This window comes from Lepidochelys olivacea (assembly GCF_965140295.1).
Source record: "Lepidochelys olivacea isolate rLepOli2 genome assembly, chromosome: 3".
NCBI lineage: Eukaryota > Metazoa > Chordata > Testudines > Cheloniidae > Lepidochelys > Lepidochelys olivacea.
In genome coordinates this window covers 82,014,403-82,032,913 of record NC_140413.1, presented here as the reverse complement: position 1 = coordinate 82,032,913, position 18,511 = coordinate 82,014,403, and the positions used below count along the sequence as shown (strand labels likewise).

The 18,511-nt window shown below is 38.6% G+C and overlaps 1 protein-coding gene across 2 annotated transcripts in view; it reads left to right on the top strand.

Annotated features, from left to right (window-relative positions):
* ATG5 (autophagy related 5) overlaps nucleotides 1-18,289 on the top strand; it is a 121,609-nt gene extending 103,320 nt beyond the window's left edge. The window contains exon 7 of one of the 2 annotated variants that reach the window (XM_084624599.1): nucleotides 15,955-18,289. In XM_084624599.1, coding sequence (XP_084480725.1) covers nucleotides 15,955-16,091 — 137 coding nt within the window. In that variant the 3' untranslated portion in view covers nucleotides 16,092-18,289. The remainder of the gene's footprint in view (nucleotides 1-15,954) is intronic. The other variant, XM_084624604.1, reaches the window with a different exon arrangement.
* The last annotated feature ends 222 nt before the right edge of the window (nucleotides 18,290-18,511 follow it).

Sequence of the window (18,511 nt, the reverse complement as noted above, 5' to 3'; positions counted from 1 at the left end):
ATGTTTTTAGTTGTATGTTAGTGGTTTCAGTGTCTATTACCTTTATATTACACATAAGTTTAAAAAAGCAAAAACAAATGATAGAAATCCAGAAAATTCAGAGGTAAGAGAGTAAACTTAGAAGAGACCCAAACATTTTGCTGTATAGAAATACTTCTAAGTGTTTTGTGTTTCTAATGTTTAACTCTCATTCTTGAAAACTACCTTAACATCTCTTTGGGGCAGACTTATTTTCCCTTTTAGAGATGTAGCGTATTTTAAAATGCATACCCCACATCATTAGTTCTAGACTTTTTCTCTAAAAATGTCTCTAATAATAAAATGTGTTGACTTGTCACTACTTTAACTCTTACTCTTTTTGTATAAGTGCTATGATTTCATGATCTGGGTATATGAGGTGAGTGTATGGAGACACTGTTATGACACTTGGATAACTACTTGCCTCATGGAATCATAGGGCCTAAATATCTGAATAATAGAGCCCAATGTTCTACATTTAAAGAAAGGGAAGACGGTAGGCTGCCATTTCTGTGGGGGTAAAGTTAGGGTAGTGTGGCTATTTTAATTGTGTACGTTCACACTTTCAAAGGATTACATTATTTCTAAGAAAAAAGAAAAGGAGTACTTGTGGCACCTTGGAGACTAACCAATTTATTTGAGCCTAAGCTTTCATGACAGTAATTTCCTAGGATTCTATAATTTATACACTTATAATGTATACATAATCCATTACATGTTCATTTGCTTTTTTAAAACTAATGAAAGATGATATATACTCTAACCATTGAGATGTGCCTGCAAGCTTTCTAAATCTGTCTTGAGTTGGAGTTTCGGTCATAGGACTGTAAAAAGGAGGTTTTTATACAAGGCACATTCCTTCTTCCTTCCTGACTTTCTGAATTGCCTTGCTAATACAACCTCCTTAACAGGGGGAGCATTGGAACCTTAAGTAAAACAGGGGTAAGTGCATTGACTGCCTGCCAAGCCTTCTGAGCCTTGCCAGGAGCCTACCAATTTTTACACCATTTTGGAGGCTTGTTGTGGGTGTCTCCAGTGAGCTCTGGGAGAATGGCAGCCCACAAGCCTTAGGTCGATCATCAAGGAGCCTTCATCCTACTCTCTTTGAGCCTTCTGAGGATGGTTAAGGTCCTTCCCACACTACATCCTCTACAAGCAGTGGGAGGCTTATCGTGACTGAGCGTCACTGTGAGACTTAGAAATCTCATGAGCCCTCACTGTCCACTTAAAAGGTTCATAAGTTTCCCCTCTGAGCCTTAGGGACCCTGTTGAGGTGTTCAACCCATCCCTGCTCTGAACCTTAGTAGATACTCTGGGGGCTCCTTCACAGTCTTAATAGGCTTCTAAGCCAAAATTAGACTCATCGGGGCAGACAGTCAATTTTGCCAAAGCAGGCATCTTAGGCTTCTAATGAGACTACAAAAACTCATTAAAATGTAGTGAATGGTGAGTTACCAGTGAGGGTAAGGCTTATGAGGATGACAAACATTACTGGGGAGTTCTTCCCTTCTGTGAACCCCAGTCCCCTTCCTGACTTTTCCTCTTTCACCCAGCAGTTTTGCTAAGGTCAGCAAGAGCACTGTTTCCCTTTCTATGGAATTTAGGAGTATTTCAAAGATATGTGCTTGTGCACAAGACAATGGGGAAATGGAGAGATGAGAAGCTTAGGATAGGGAGCCTCAGAGCACCTCCTTGAAAGTTCTTAGGAAACTGGTTCGACCCTGAACTAAATTGTATGGTCAGCCAGCCAATATGTTTTCTTATTGTCAGTCTCGAGCCTATTCTGTTTAAGCTTGTTAGAGGGCCCATGATTCTTCAGACACAGCAAGATCTGCCAAGCCTCATATTATTAGAGCTGGGTGAAGATGTATATTCCATTTCACAGAAGATTTGGCTATTTCCTAGTTTAGTTTCATTCCAAACTGGAATAAAAATCTAAAACTTTGGAATTCTCTGTGAAAAGGGGATGGAGCCTTCACTTTGTGGGAATCTGCCTGGTGACTAGCCAGGAGCCGCAGAGCCTGGACATCCTGGTTTCCAAAGGAACTTTGTCGAAATCAGACTGTCTTGGCGGAAAATTTTGATTTTTAGAAATTCCGACAAACCTGTTTCAGAGGTTTTTCTGACAAGCACTAATTATTAGTCTATGATAATAGTTTTTGGAAGCCCCAACCAAGATCGGGACTGTTTTTGTGCTAGGCACTGTACAGACATGCAATCCTTGTCCTAAATAGCTTACAGTTAAAATAGGCAAGATAGACAAAGGAGGGAGGGAAATGGAAGCACAGATGTGGCCTCTCAGAGGTTACACAGCAGGTAGGCAGAGCTTGAAATAGAACCCAGGTCTCCTGAGTTCTAGCTTAGTGTCCTATCTGTTAGGCAAATGTTTCTCAACTGGTGGTTTGTGACCTTCAACAGAGTCATGAAAGTCAATCAGGGTGGTTGTGAGGTGTTGAAAATTGGATGGCAATGTAAAGCAAAGAAAATCTCTCCCACTCCCTGCACACCCTTTCCTGTCACGACTAAATATTCTCTGTCAATCTCTCAAAACTCATAAATATATTATGTAAGTTTAGCATCACTGATATATTTGCTATGAAAATACAAAATATAAAGGGGGTTGACAAAGGAGAGCAGCAGAATACGGACCCTGGACTTCAGAAAAGCAGACTTTGACTCCCTCTGGGAACTGATGGGCAGGATCCCCTGGGAGAATAACATGAGGGGGAAAGGAGTCCAGGAAAGCTGGCTGTATTTTAAAGAATCCTTATTGTGGTTACAGAGACAAACCATCCCGATGTGTAGAAAGAATAGCAAATATGGCAGGCAACCAGCTTGGCTTAACAGTGAAATCCTTGCTGATCTTAAACACAAAAAAGAGGCTTACAAGAAGTGGAAGATTGGACAAATGCCCAGGGATGAGTATATAAATATTGCTCGGGCATGTAGGAATTAAATCAGGAAGGCTAAATCACACCTGGAGTTGCAGCTAGCGAGGGATGTTAAGAGTAACAAGAAGGGTTTCTTCAGGTATGTTGGCAACAAGAAGAAAGCCAAGGAAAGTGTGGGCCCCTTACTGGATGATGGAGGCAACCTAGTGAGAGAGGATGTGGAAAAAGGTAATGTACTCAATGCTTTTTTTGCCTCTGTCTTCACAAACAAGGTCAGCTCCCAGACTACTGCACTGGGCAGCACAGCATGGGGAGGAGGTGGCCAGCCCTCTGTGAAGGAAGAAGTGGTTCGGGACTATTTAGAAAAACTGGACGTGCACAAATCAATGGGGCCGGATGCGTTGCATCCGAGAGTGCTAAAGGAATTGGCGGATGTGATTTCAGAGCCATTGGCCATGATCTTTGAAAACTCATGGTGATCCAGGAAAGTCCCGAACGACTGGAAAAAGGCTAATGTAGTGCCAATCTTTAAAAAAGGGAAGAAGGAGCATCCTGGAAACTACAGGCCAGTCAGCCTCACCTCAGTCCCCGGAAAAATCATGGAGCATGTCCTCAAGGAATCAATTCTGAAGCACTTAGAGGAGAGGAAAGTGATCAGGAACAGTCAGCATGGATTCACCAAGGGAAAGTCATGCCTGACTAACCTAATTGCCTTCTATGATGAGATAACTAGTTCTGTGGATGAAGGGAAAGCAGTGGACGTGTTATTCCTCGACTTTAGCAAAGTTTTTGACACTGTCTCCCACAGTATTCTTGTCAGCAAGTTAAAGAAGTATGGGCTGGATGGATGCACTACAAGGTGGGTAGAAAGTTGGCTAGATTGTCGGGCTCAACGGGTAGTGATCAATGGATCCACGTCTAGTTGGCAGCCGGTATCTAGCGGAGTGCCCCAAGGGTCGATCCTGGGGCTGGTTTTGTTCAATATCTTCATTAATGATCTGGAGGATGGTGTGGATTGCACCCTCAGCAAGTTTGCGGATGACACTAAACTGGGAGGAGTGGTAGATATGCTGGAGGGTAGGGATAGGATACAGAGGGACCTAGACAAATTAGAGAATTGGGCCAAAAGAAATCTGATGAGGTTCAACAAGGACAAGTGCAGAGTCCTGCACTTAGGACGGAAGAATCCAATGCACCAATATAGACTAGGGACCGAATGGCTCGCAGCAGTTCTGCAGAGAAGGACCGAGGGGTGACAGTGGACGAGAAGCTGGATATGAGTCAACAGTGTGCCCTTGTTGCCAAGAAGGCCAATGGCATTTTGGGGTTTATAAGTAGGGGCATTGCCAGCAGATCGAGGGAAGTGATCGTTCCCCTCTATTCGACGTTGGTGAGGCCTCATCTGGACTACTGTGTCCGGTTTTGGGCTCCACACTACAAGAAGGATGTGGAGAAATTGGAGAGAGTCCAGCGAAGGGCAACAAAAATGATTAGGGGACTGGAACACATGACTTATGAGGAGAGGCTGAGGGAGCTGGGATTGTTTAGTCTACGGAAGAGAGGAATGAGGGGGGATTTGATAGCTGCTTTTAACTACCTGAAAGGTGGATCCAAAGAGGATGGATCTAGACTATTCTCAGTGATAGCAGATGACAGGACAGGGAGTAATGGTCTCAAGTTGCAGTGGGGGAGATTTAGGTTGGCTATTAGGAAAAACTTTTTCACTAGGAGGGTGGTGAAACACTGGAATGCGTTACCTAGGGAGGTGGTGGAATCCCCTTCCTTAGAAGTTTTTAAGGTCAGGCTTGACAAAGCCCTGGCTGGGATGATTTAGTTGGGGATTGGTCCTGCTCTGGGCTGGGGGTTGGACTAGATGACCTCCGGAGGTCCCTTCCAACTCTGATATTCTATGATTCTAATTTTTTTACTTTGAATGAGGTGTCACTACCATGAAAAGTTTGAAAACCCTGTATTGGGCCTCACAGACTGACAATTGGGGAGAGGTGATTGTGAGGGATTCCCCAATGAACCTGTTGATGTTTTTGGGAGAAGGCAATAATCCTATAAGGCTTGCAGGGGGTAGGGCCTCCAGAAAAGATGTCAAAGCTTAGAGCATGACATCGGAATTGTGGCCTCAACACAGTTTTGGTGAGGGAATCTGACTGGCGCTTTAATGTGTCTATAGAGTGCAATGCACCCCTTGATGTTGACCCTCATGCTCCCTTTTTGCATTTCTCCTCTTTTTCCTTTTCCCACTGCTCCCCTTCTACATCTGCATATCCTGCAGACCCCCTAAACGTCATAGGAAGTGAGCCCCTTATGCTAAGAAATCAACAAAAGAAGGGGGAGTCCTGGTAAGAGGAGCTCAGGGGAAATGGTGGGAAGAGCAGGTAACAGCCTCATCAATACCGTTTAATAGATTAATCCACTAAATATAGCTTTTATTGTCTCTCACTCTGTTCTAAAGCTAGGATGTAGCAGAATCTTCTAACTCTCATCATCACCACCACCACCATCTTAAGTGTCTCAGTTTACTAATAGTTTATCTATTTAACTTCATTTTTGTGGAAATATTCTCCTTCTTCCCTTAACAGGCCTCTTCCATGACTGGCTTGCATTCTGAAGTCTATTTCTGTGAAAAAAGGCGAGACACTTCTCTTTACATCAAAGCTAAGGTCTCAAGCAGTCATTTGATATTATTAAGCTTCCCAGAGCTAATGAGTCCTAACATTACTAATTAAAAATATTAACTTTTCAGATTTGCTTTGTAATCCTGTTGCCTTTTGCATACATAAATGCCTGTTACAAGAGTTCAGCGAACTAAGTTTTATCACTTATTGGTATTTTTCTTCCTGTTTTTTGCTACAAAGTGGCAAAAACATTGCTGTTTGAATGCTTTAAGTGAACAGCTTTATTTTTAGGGTATCAGTCATGAACCATTTATCTGATTTCAGTTCAAGTCTGGTATCTACTTTGAAGCTGATTTTTTGGGAGATTTAAAAGGAGTGTAAGGACCAAAGTGAGGCTTATAATGAAAACTCATTTGGATCTTAACTATGGAGCAGCTACCACTGATCTGTAATGCAGCTACCTTATACCTCTGCACCAACCCTTCCTTAAATTCTCTGGAATAACTGGAACATTTTAGCTATTGCAGAGTACAATAAACATTTTCAGGCAGTAGCAGTGCAAAAATACTTGCAGTCCATATACAGAAATTGATACTTGATGTGTGTGTGCAAACTATATTATGTATTTATTAAGGCATTTATTTCCCAATAAGTTCAGGCCCGGAAGAAGTTAATGTAAGTATTTTAGAAAGGGTTTGTATTTCTCTGATAAACAGCACTCCCCTTCTGTTTGTGATCACAGGATGAAAGCTCTCTAAGCTTGTATATGTACATTTTTACTGCTACATCATGTAGTGTGCTCTTAAGATTGAGATCTCATTCCCCAGGAAGCATTTCTGTCTAAGATTAATTGCCCTTTTAAAATCCGTGTTTGATGTATTCCTTTGGCTATATCCTGACTTAGTTTAACCCTCTTTGACCTGACCTCACTGACTATTACCGCCATGGCTGAGGCAGAAATCTTTCAGCATGATGTATGCAGTACAGACTTCAGCCTGTGGTTTTCTCATCTATGGATTCAATTAGCTGGATTTTTACAAAGGTTAAAGAATTTGTCAGACACGGAACAAAACTCACCAGACTCTCTCAGGTTAATTGAATAGCTCATCTCCATTTGCTGTTCTATTTTGCTTGTCAACTTAAGAACTTGTTAAAGAATGTAGAACAGTATTATGTGTAATATAATGTAGCAAAAATGGCAAATCAGCTTATTTTTTCCTTCAGTTAAATATGAAAAGGTACAAACATGACATGGTAATCATTAGGCTTTTGCTCTGTATAAATTTCCCATCACCTTGCAGGCAAATGTTTTTAACCTATTACTATAATTACTTCTGAATGTCCTACTCTGAGGAGTTTATTAACCCTTGATGATAAACTAGCCAGTTATTCTGCTTTGATGAAAATAAGTAAGCCTGTTACCATTTGCTATATTTTCACTTAGCTGGCAATTCAAGTAATCCATCCAGTTTTCCATCTTACAAATGGGCATCGTTACTTGATTAGCTGAAAAGTACATCAAAAAATACACACATTAGAATTAAAGCATGATTGCAAGATTTTAAACGTGGTGGTTTAACAAATATTAAGCAAAAAAATAATTGGGATTAAAAATGAAGTCCACATTCTTGAAGTGAGCGTGAAATATTTGTGTGTGTGTGTGGGAGAGAGAGAATGTGTGTGTAGGGGAGGCATGTGTGTTTTTGTATACATATTCATAAAGAATATGTGATGGTGTGGGAGGTTTTATTGCTTTGAGTTTGTTTGGGATAACCCATATTGTTGAAAATGATGAAGCTATATATGTCCTTGCAAACTAGTGCTAATAAAACCTTACCATGTCATCTCAGCATTTGTTCTATCTATACCAGCATTTATACAAAAATTGTTTTTAAAAAATATTTTAGTTAAAGAAATGAATCTGTGGTATTCACTAGCTGTGTATTCAGGCTGACCTAGATCCATGAGGTCAGCTATACAGGATTCGGAGGGGAAGGGAAATTATTTATAAATTTATGAAACCTCTAAAGAGACCTCTAAAAAATCTAAACATTTTTTGGCAAGAATGATGTTGTAGTTAAAGATGTGTTAAGGTATGTTCTATTCAATCTAGAAACAAGTGCTTTTTTCCCACTGTAATGATTTGGGGGAGATTCCTGAGTATCAAGGGTATAAAGCTTCCATTTCTGGTCCTGATGTTTTACAAACTGCTGGACTTCTAATTCTGTCAGTGATCCAGGACTAATAGCTAAGGCAGCATATGGTTAGGGGAGAAATTCCATACTTGTGAGAGAAGGGATACAAGAAAAGATTGTTGTGAAAACTTTTTAAAATTATTTTTTATAATGGTATGTGCATGAAGTTGTGTGGCTGACTGTTGTATTGGTGGGGGTGGTGTCTTGGGCCCAATCAGGTATAAGGAGTTCTAAAACACTTATTTAACTTCGTAAACTTTAAACAGTTCAGTTTGGTTTGGGTTTTGCATTATTATAGGTGGTTAACTCCCATGGTAGCAAGCACTACTAAAAACATTTTATTAAACACATAAGGAATAAAGAAAAAGTTAAAGCACCCTTACAAGCCTTCCTACTTCCCTTAGAGCCTGAGGAGGTAAATGAGTAGTCCTCCCCAAGAGGAGGAGCTGTCAGCTGGTGTGTTGGAATCTCCATTAGACTGTGCTTTGGTCAGTACCTCTGATGCTGGAGGAGGCAGTTTGATCATTCCTAATAATGGGGAATCCAGTACTGAAGAGACACAATAGGTATTTCAACACCATATAGGATTTTAGTCCCAAATTTTTTATTGCTAAGGATAGGTGAGTAGATGGCGTTGATACCAGAGTAGATGGTACCAGGGATATCAGTACTGGGGACCTCAGTGCCCAGAGGTTGGTACCAGTTGATTTAAGGGGTGCTGAGGGAACTGGTCCTGAGGGACGAATCAGTGTTAAGGGGACCCTTTTTGTGCCTTTTGCTACTCTCTTCCTCTGAGACTTAGGGGGATTTATTTCAAACAGAAAGTGAGTCAAAACCTGAGGTGGGGTTTTTTTTGGACTTGGGAAAAGAAGCTCAGGGGGATTCTACTCCCTGATATCCTCCCCTTTGGTCACCTTCCCCTTACACCTATCCATATCCTTGGTCTTTTTGAGCTCTGTGGGGGATGTACCATACCAGAAGACCAATGTTTGCTTCCCAGTCCAGGGCTAGGTCCCCTTCTCCACCTCACAAGGGAGCTTTATTAATCTTCATCACGATCAAGGCAACAGATTTGATTTCTTGATTGGGAATGGCATGCAAATTAGTTTGAATCTTCTAGTTATATCCCCTCAATTTGGGAATTATTTTTAATTTCAGTGGGTTCTGGAGTACGATCACTGTGAACCACTGGGTCCTGTAAATCAGGAGGTAGGCTATTCCATTTAGTTTGAGACCCCCTCCCACCAGCTTTCCCCATCCCTTTTCTGGATCCTTGTCTCCTGAGAGCATCCTTCATCAGTAGGTTCAATCACTTCTAAATCTCAAAGCTGTGGATAAAGTTCCTCAAGAACACAGGAAAAGGATTTGATTCTCATTACTTTGATTCACAAAAAGACTGCTGGTGCCCTACAGTGGATTAGAGATGAATGAACACCCTTCAAGTTCAGGATGGTGACTATGGCCTCAATAATTCCAACCATAGATCCAAACTTAAGGTGTACAGCTCTCAAACTCCAGGATGCTTTCATACAGCAGTTTACCCTACCCAGAGGAGGTATTTGAGGTTTCAGGTGGGCAGTTCCCACTATCAGTACAGGGTGCTACCATTTGGCTTATCGACAGCACAATGGGAAATTAGGAAATGCCTAGTGGTAGTGGCAGCTTACCTCGGGAAACAAGGAGGCCACTTGTTCCCATATTTGGATCAGTGTCTCATTCCTGGAACATTTGACTCTGGTCAAAGGACTCTGCATCATTTTGCCTGCCTAGTCCTGAAAGTAAACAGAGAAAAGTCCAGTAGTGACTCCATCAAAAGGACAGAGTTTATAAGAGCTGTGCTGGACTCCACATCAGCAGTGGCTTTATCTACCACAGGAAAGATTTCAAGCCATACTAGACCTATTCATCCACCTAGAAACTCACCCCAGAACATCAGTGAAAACTTGTTTCCAGCTGCTAGGCCGTATGGCCTTCTGCATATACACAACGCAGCATGCCAGACCTTACCTTACTTGCATGAAAGTATGGCTGAAGGCTATATATTAGCCAAGCAGATATTACCTAGATATATTAGTACACATTCCACCAGAAGGCTTGTCATTACATTTGTAGAAGGTCTGCGAAGGGATGCCCTTTCCCCCTTCATTACCATCAAAGACTGTGGTAACGGATGCCTCCACACTAGGATGGATAGCCCATGTAAACAACTCTAAAACACAAGGTATGTGGGAGCAGGACTTCATATAAATGTCTTGGAGCTAAGAGCCATAAAATGACTGACAAGTCATATTGTGAAAGACAACCCTACAGCCAGGTTTATATCAATAAGCCAGGGATAGCAATGTCCACTCTGCCAGAATGCTGCAAGTCTGTGGAACTTTTGTATCCACCAGAAGATTACCCTGAGAGCAGTACCACATGCAAAGAATATGCTAGTAGATCACCTCAGCAGATAGTTTGTAAGCGACCATGAGTGGCCGATAAATGACGACAAAATATAAGATGTGTTTCTGAAGTGGTGTCATCCATCCAAACACCTCTTTGCTGCCAGAGAAAACAAGAAGTGTTGAAAATTCTGCTCCAGAGTGGGACAGAGTCAGGTATCCCTATCCAATGCCATTATGATAACATGGTCCCCAGGCCTGATGTACTTTCATCTTCCAGGTCCATTAATCTCAATCATTTTCAGAAAGTTCAGGCAGGACTCAGCCAGAATTATCATGGTAGCTCCAGTGTGGCTGGGACAATTTAGGTCCAAGTAGTGAAGAATCTCTCCATCCAACCTCCAGTATAGTTGCTTCTCCTACCAGATGTCATATCAAATCCTCCATCTGAATCCACATTTCCTGCATCTCATTTTATGGGTGCTTGCTGGCTGACTTCTGTGGAGGAAATCTGTTAATCTGACGTACAAAACATCCTAATTCACAGTAGAAAAGGCTCTGAGAGGAATACTTATGCTGTTAAATGGAAGAGATTTACGGTTTGGGTGCAACAGCACCAATTATCTCCATCCCTGGCACAGATATCAGACATACTTAATACTTCAAAGAACTCTGGACGGTCAGTGAGCTTCCTGAGGGCTCACATAGCAGTCATCTCTGTTTTGCGCTCTCCAGTTCAGGGGTATTCCATATTTACACACCTACAGTAGCCGGCTTCCTAAAGGGCCTTATGAAGATACACCTCCCAATCAGAGATCTGTCCCCTTTCTTGGGATCTAAGTATTGTTCTCTCAGGGTTAATGGATTCACCTTTCTATCCATTTCAGTCTTCGGTCTAATTAACTGTTCATCCTGCGCACTAAATAGGACAGCGGTCCAGTAGGATAAATAGTATGTGATTACTTCATTCTACTGTATATACGTACACATAAGGTGGCTGAATTAAAGTTACATGAGAAGCTTTAATCCTGGCATTTCCTATTGTACAGTGCTTGACTGTGTAAACTTAATAGTCTCTGATGTAATTTATTTGTATGCTATACCATCTGTAAGACGTGGTCAGGAAGGAGGAGAGATAGTGCCAGGCCTACCTTGTAAGATAGGAATATGAAGCTTTCTTCAGTAGTGAGGACTGTGAAGGATCCAAACATATGAATAGTAGTCGGTAGAAAAGCAGAGACTAGAACTCATGGTCGTCTTCTGGCTCCTAGCCCAACTCACTTTCCCATAGGCCAAAAGGGTATTTTGCAGCTGCTGTTTTGCCTGTTTTCCAAAGCCTTTAGAATATGTCTACACTGCAAGTGAAATTGTAACAATAGTAGTACAGATGTGACAGCATGGACTTCAGCATAGGTTAGCAACCAGATTGTGTACCCAGGGTTTCTACTAGGTTTGTATTTTGGCTGCCAGCCAATGCTGAAGCCCATGTCACCGCGGCTACACTACTGTTGTTACCCGTTCTATCTAAACTAAAGCTGTCCAGGTTTGTCTATCCATGCTACAGTCACAACTTCATGTGTCGTATAGACATACCCTTAGAGAGAAGGATGTGGCTTGGTAGTATGCTTGCTGCAAATATAATGTTCTGAACAGCAAGTCTCTAACAAAGAGATGGTTAGAGGTTTGTGTCTCAGCCAGATCTAGATTTGTTGATTTTCATAGGGACAGTAAAAGACTTTCCTGATCCAAGGACAAACCACCCTGCTAATTTTAAGTCCCTATTCAAAACTATGGAGGTACTAAAGATCTTCAAATAAATTATTAAAAAAATGTTGTAACATTTACAAAACTACATATTTTCCTTAACCACAGTCTCAAAAAGCGTTGGGGAAAAAAATTCAGCCTGAGGCAGAGACCAAGCATGGAAAATTTCTGTCTGAATGATTAGTTTGATAAAGTTATAAGCCATTGAAAATAAAGGCTTATAATGTAAACTGCTATAGTTAAGGACCCCCTAACAATGTTGCCTGTAATAATATAAAACAATTTACTTATCTAAGTGTTTAAAATTACTAGAGTTTTCCCTTAAAAGAGAATTTTTGGTGTAGCTATGATTTAAGTGCTCTCTCTATTCATCTCTGGTTTTTTGGACTGTGATGTCTGACAATAAGAAATTGAAAATAGTTCATTCATTAAGGGTGATCTAGCTTATAAATAGCAGCTGTAGTGTCATTAGCCAATGGTGGTTTACAATAGGTGGGTTCAGATAAGCCATGTCAGTCCTAATTTAACTGTCTGATTGCACATATTGACTTCTGAAGTATTGACTGACTGGTGTGTCCAATTAATGCCCATTACTTGCGTGTTGCTGCTTTACTGATGTTTGAGGGAGGAAGAGAGGGAGAATTGCGTTGACAGCTCTGCCTGAAATAAGTCTTTGCCTGCTGTCCCAATAACACTGTAAAATGTTATGATCTCAGGCAGAATATTTTCTGTGTACAAACACAGTGAATATTTTTTCATGAAACATTTATTGCTAAGTTTCTAATACCTATTTTGTAATATGCTTTCCATTTTCCTCCATAGTTCATATTCTTGCATGAAAGTTTATTTTAAAAATTTTAATTATTTTAATATTAATTTGTAATAAACTGATTAAGGAAACTGAATTAGGTCTTAGAATGAATAATTCACACAAGTTATATCAATTTATCTTGTGTTTTTTTTTAAAGTTTTCAATGGAGTGATTTGAAGATGATTATATCAATCTTAAATTTGAATTTTCTAGCTTTTCTTAGTTTGTGGAACATCCTTAAATTGTTTCTTTTTTTTAATCTTTATTTATTATAGCATTGAAGGCAGGAGAATGTGTATTATGAATTAGTTTTAGCAGATCTGAGCCAAGAGGTAGAGCTGTGTGTCTGTTTACCTGCCCTAATTTTTCTTGGCTCAATCCAGTCACATTAATCTACAATTTCATCCTCACAAGAATCAAACACATGCAAAAATAATAATGTATATATTATTGTATTGTATTATAATAATTATGACAGCTATGTAAATAGATGTTGTAGTTATTAATTATTATTTTGGAGATACCTAGTTGTGGAGGCATTTTGTCAATATATTAAATACTTGAAGATATTTGCACTGTATCATAGAGAACGTATATGAAAAATCAGTTTGCTTTGCCCATATTTTCTGGCATTTCCCTTTTACTATTGAAAACCTGTCAAAACCATTTTCCTCACTATCCTACTTCTTCTCGATGCTGCAGTGAAAACATGTTACTCTTTTTTTAAATTTGAGCATTACAAATTCTGTTATAATTTGTTTAAGTAGAGGAAAACATGGAATGGTAGCCCTTATTTATGTTTGCTTGAAAAAGGGGAAAGAGAACTTAATCTTATAAACAATGATTGACCTTAAGTATAAAGTATATTTAAAATAACACTAGTATTAAAGGTCCCCTTTGAATATTCAACTGAACATTCTTGTAATAAAAACACTGTAGCAGTGAGTCCTGCAATATTTAAATTGTATGATTTATTTTGATGACAGTGAAATATGACCAAATATCTTGGAACAATATAGGTTACTAGTCTGTGGAATGAAATTTCATGCTCCCATTATTCATTTTTCACTCAAACCAAATGCATTTGCTCCTCAAACTACGTGGGTCGGTCACAGTGTACCAGTGCATCAAAGTCCAGAAGTAATAGCCTCTCCAGATAAAACTCCTTGGATATATAACATCTAATATAGAATAAGGTGGAGTTGTTTCCTAAAAATAAAAAATTTTGCTATAAAATAATTTCTTCAGCAAGGTAGCTAGCCAAAAGGGTATTATAATGAAGCTTCATTTTGAAAGCTGTAAAAAATACTGCAATATTTGGTAAGAAGTGTCTATTTTAACCATATTAAAAGCATCCCGCCTTCCCATTGTAAACACATGGTTAGTGCAAGCTATAATTTCTTTTGTACCATTGGCCCTGTATATTGATGACAGCTTGACAGATAACGTTTCAAACCCAGCAAAATCGTCTGTTAGTCTGAATTATCGTATCTTATTTTAAAATGGCAGCACACCCATTTTATGCCCTGTCCACAATAAGGCCCCAAACCTGCAAACATTTATGCAAATAAGTAGTTCCATTTAATTGAGTGGGACTACTTGCAGACATATACATTGTAGAACCAAGGCCTAAGGTTAAACCAAACTAATAAGTGATGTGTTTAATCAGGATTTTGCGGGATGGTTTCTTTGTATGTGGACAAGGGTTTTATTTTTTTAAACACTGAACTATTTTAACCAAAATGGGATATATAATACCCTGTAGGTAATCTATAATGCAGTATTTTGGGCAAGAATCTCTGTCTAGTAGCTTGTGAAACCAATTTCATACTAGCAACAATCATGTTCAAGCATAGCTGTTGCTAGCATGATTTGAACTGTAGTGAGGACAGAGATATCCACGCAAACCAGCTGTCAGAACATGTTATGAGAGGGTTGTCAAGGCTTTATCCTGGTTACAAAACACAGTTAAGTTCCTATCTATGCTATAAGAAAAGGAGTACTTGTGGCACCTTAGAGACTAACAAATTTATTTGAGCATAAGCTTTTGTGAGCTCACGAAAGCTTATGCTCAAATAAATTTGTTAGTCTCTAAGGTGCCACAAGTACTCCTTTTCTTTTTGCGAATACAGACTAACACGGCTGCTACTCTGAAACCTATCTATGCTATGTATTGGGAACCATGTTGTAACCAGCCCTCAGTGTGACAGAGCCAGCAAGTTTGCTTTCATTTCCTAGATTCTGCTATTTTACATAAATTTTGTGTAACCAATTCTGTGGGGAAAATGGGAGGTTTGTAACTGATGGTATAGGGAAGGCAGTGACATTTGTGCACACTGAGTGCAGATTTCTCTATGGTAGATTCCTATAGTATAAGGATGTCTGAGTGTGGCATCTAAACATTACAGTTCACTGGTTTCTTTTCTTTAACCATCTTTTGAAGCAGATCTCAAATTACCTTGCTTCTCATTTCAAGACTCAAATAATCTGTCAAGCTTTTTTAAAGCTAGTTTTGGCTCAGCATGTGGCCATCAGGTCACGGTTTTAGCTGGTTCCTATCCTTTAAATTTAAGGATCAGAGCTTTTTCATCCTTCAGGACAAGAATAAGTAAAAGGAATTGAAATATTCTTGATTGTATCCCTCTTGAACTAGAAATCACTTGCTATCATAGTTATTCCAATAGATGAAACTAAGTGAGAAATTGGACTAATGCAGTTAACTTTCTGAGTAACTCTCAATAATGCTACCATAGTCTTTTAAATTTAGTAATTCTTATTAAAACAGTTGTACTCCAGCAATATTTTAGTTATTTGAAATAGATATAGTGACTTATTGTGCTTGAGTGTTCATGCTCTTTTGTTTTGAGAGCTATACTTTTCTTAACTAAAGCAAGACTTGTCATTTGAGCAGATTTTTAAGTATGATTTCTGTAGTTGGGGATGGTGGAGGTGTCTTTATAATTTTATTAAGAACAAATCATTACTGTAGGAGAAAACTGTAAGTAATGGACACTTTCATTGTTTCACTGTAACAGAATTTCTCAGAATTCATTTTAACTCAGTTTCTGTTTTAGATGATGCAAACTGCAGTTTCATCTTTCTCCATGTCAATATTTCCTGCTCTTCATTCAGATAAATGTGTAGTAGGAAGGCATTCATCCCTTTATCGCTGCAATGACTTTCAGCATACAGTAAATTAAACTTAAAGCTGTTTTGAACTGTGAATTATTGATCAGTGGTCTTTATTTTTCTTTGCATTAGATGGAGAAAAGAAGAATCAAGTGATGGTTCATGGAATTGAGCCGATGCTTGAGACACCAATACAGTGGCTAAGTGAACATATGAGCTATCCTGATAATTTTCTTCACATTAGTATTATTCCCCAACCTACAGATTGAAGAATCAACTGTATCAGATATAAGGATTATCCTCAGGCTGGATTTACCAGGGCATGTCAACCTTTTACTTATGTCAGGCTTGGTGGAGGCAACCTGACCAGAAAAACCTCACTGCTGCAAGCCAAACAGGAAAAAAGATCTCATCACTAGATAAGGACAATTGGGCTGGTCTTAGTTTGCATCACCACTGCTTTTCTCCACTGCCATCATTAAACCTCAGTTGTGACATGAAAGACTTTACAGGACCATTGAAAGTCTGCTGTTTTCTTGTAAAATATAATGAAGCTGAAACTATTAGCCTGAAGAGCAAATGGAAATATGTGCCACTTGATTTGTATTTCTGATTAACAAATAAAAAAGGGGTTTTCCTAACATGACAATATTTCAGCTTTGTTTAGAGTGGAAACATTGGTTTAATTTTCTAGAAAATTAGCTACCAAGTGAAATTATGTTATGAATAACTTCTAGTAACTTTTTGTAAAAGATCAAGTTACAGTAAACCCATCTTTCCTTAATAGGAATTTCATATGTTTACAGTATGTCAATTGGTATGAAAACTGTATTTAACTTTGATAACCAGCAGTGAGAAATTTTTAAACAAAACCTCTGAGCATATTTTGTCATTTAAGAACATACACAATTTAGCTGCAAGCATTTTTGATTTATATGCAGTTTGTCACTGAATATACCCTGGTGTATGTTTATCATTCAAACTAGTTTTCAGTGGAATAGTAATGGTGTAGGATAATTTGCTCAGGATCTGTTGTGGCATTCTTCTGATAATTTAAATTTTTTTTCTGAGAGAATTTTTTCTTTAATCAGTAAAAGTGTAAAAGAATGTTGCAGATTATCATACCATTCTATTTATTCCCATAGGTTAGAAGTTGGTTAAATCATAATATGATACACAGATGTACTGTTTTTGATCAATTTTGAATATTGGAAAATTGAGCCTTTTCTGAGCTAGGTCTCATTGTGAGTTCAGTTTCCTAATGTAGTCCCATGGCAATCAGCACGTGAAGTATCAAAATTTTATAAGCTCTTTGCAATAGATTTTGCTTAATTTACCAAATATATTTATCGGTTAATGGAACTCATGCTTCAATTTTTGTAAATTTTTATTACATTACATCATTGCAGTTGCTACAACGATCGTACCTTTTTTATTTTATATAGCATTCATCTTGTCATGAGCCGTATTACTCTGTCTGCTTATTCTTGCTGCAGACAAGGGTATGTCATAAGCATATTGTGATGTAAATGTTTTCATAAAAAGAGAGAACATTTGCAGTTACTACTGAAATTTTGATTTGCAAATTTTGACTTGTCCTTATAGCTCATACTGCTCTCTGCCCCCACTTCCTCCCAGTCCTCTTTTTAGGAGCACTTACCTGTATTTGAGTAAAAAAACCAAACTCATACACAAAGACAGGAGAGAAACAACATTGACCTGAAGTGAAGATGAGGACAGAAAAACCATAAAACCCTAAAGGAAAAAGTCAGTATGACCAAGAGTAAAATAGAAACAAACAGGATTTTTTTAACAGTGTACTTAAATGAGGAAATATAATTAAGGAAAGTCCAGGAATAGTGAAATAGCTATATTCTTAATCTGTGGATTTGTAGGGATTAAAAAACTGAAAAAATATGTTGACCTATGTTTTATTCAGAATGGATATATAGTTCATTTATGGCTGGATGATTTTGTTGAAGGATTCTAGTTTCCATTTATGTTTGGAGTTTTCTCCACAATATTTTGACTGATTTCTTTCAAATTTTCTCAAGTGAAGGTGTCTAAATATCCTGGAGAAATTCAAAGTATTGCCAAAAGGGAGAGCAAATATTTTGTAGAGCATTAATCTAAAAGGAAGGCTTGTAGGCACTGGTATAATATAATTTTTCTGTTAATGAGGCAAAATAAACTTCAAGGGAGGCTGCGCATTAAATGAGCTATGAAGACTGTTTCGTCTGTTTAAAAATAAATGGTATTAAGCCATTGCCAGTCTTTACACATGCTCTGTTTATGACACCAGCATTTTAAATATATGGGTCTCTTCTCAAGGCCCTTACTCAGTAGTAAGTCAAGCCTCTAAAACCTGGTATGGAACAGAGACAAAAATGTAATGCTTGGCTTTGATATATTGTTTCTTTTTATTTTAACTATTTCAACCTTACAGTTTATTAAAAAATAAAATAAAGTTTGAGTCTCTTTATTTTTCAGTAAAAATAATAAGTATAATGGCACTAAAAAGGTTTGTGTTATGTGGTGACAAAGGGAGAAATACATTTACAAGTATAGCAAATGTGGTTTAATTGTCTTATTTACATATAGAACTGGTGAAGTTACATATCTAAACAAAAGACATCTAAACAAAACACAAGAATGAAATGAGGTGCTTGTTTTATCTGAGTTTAATCAC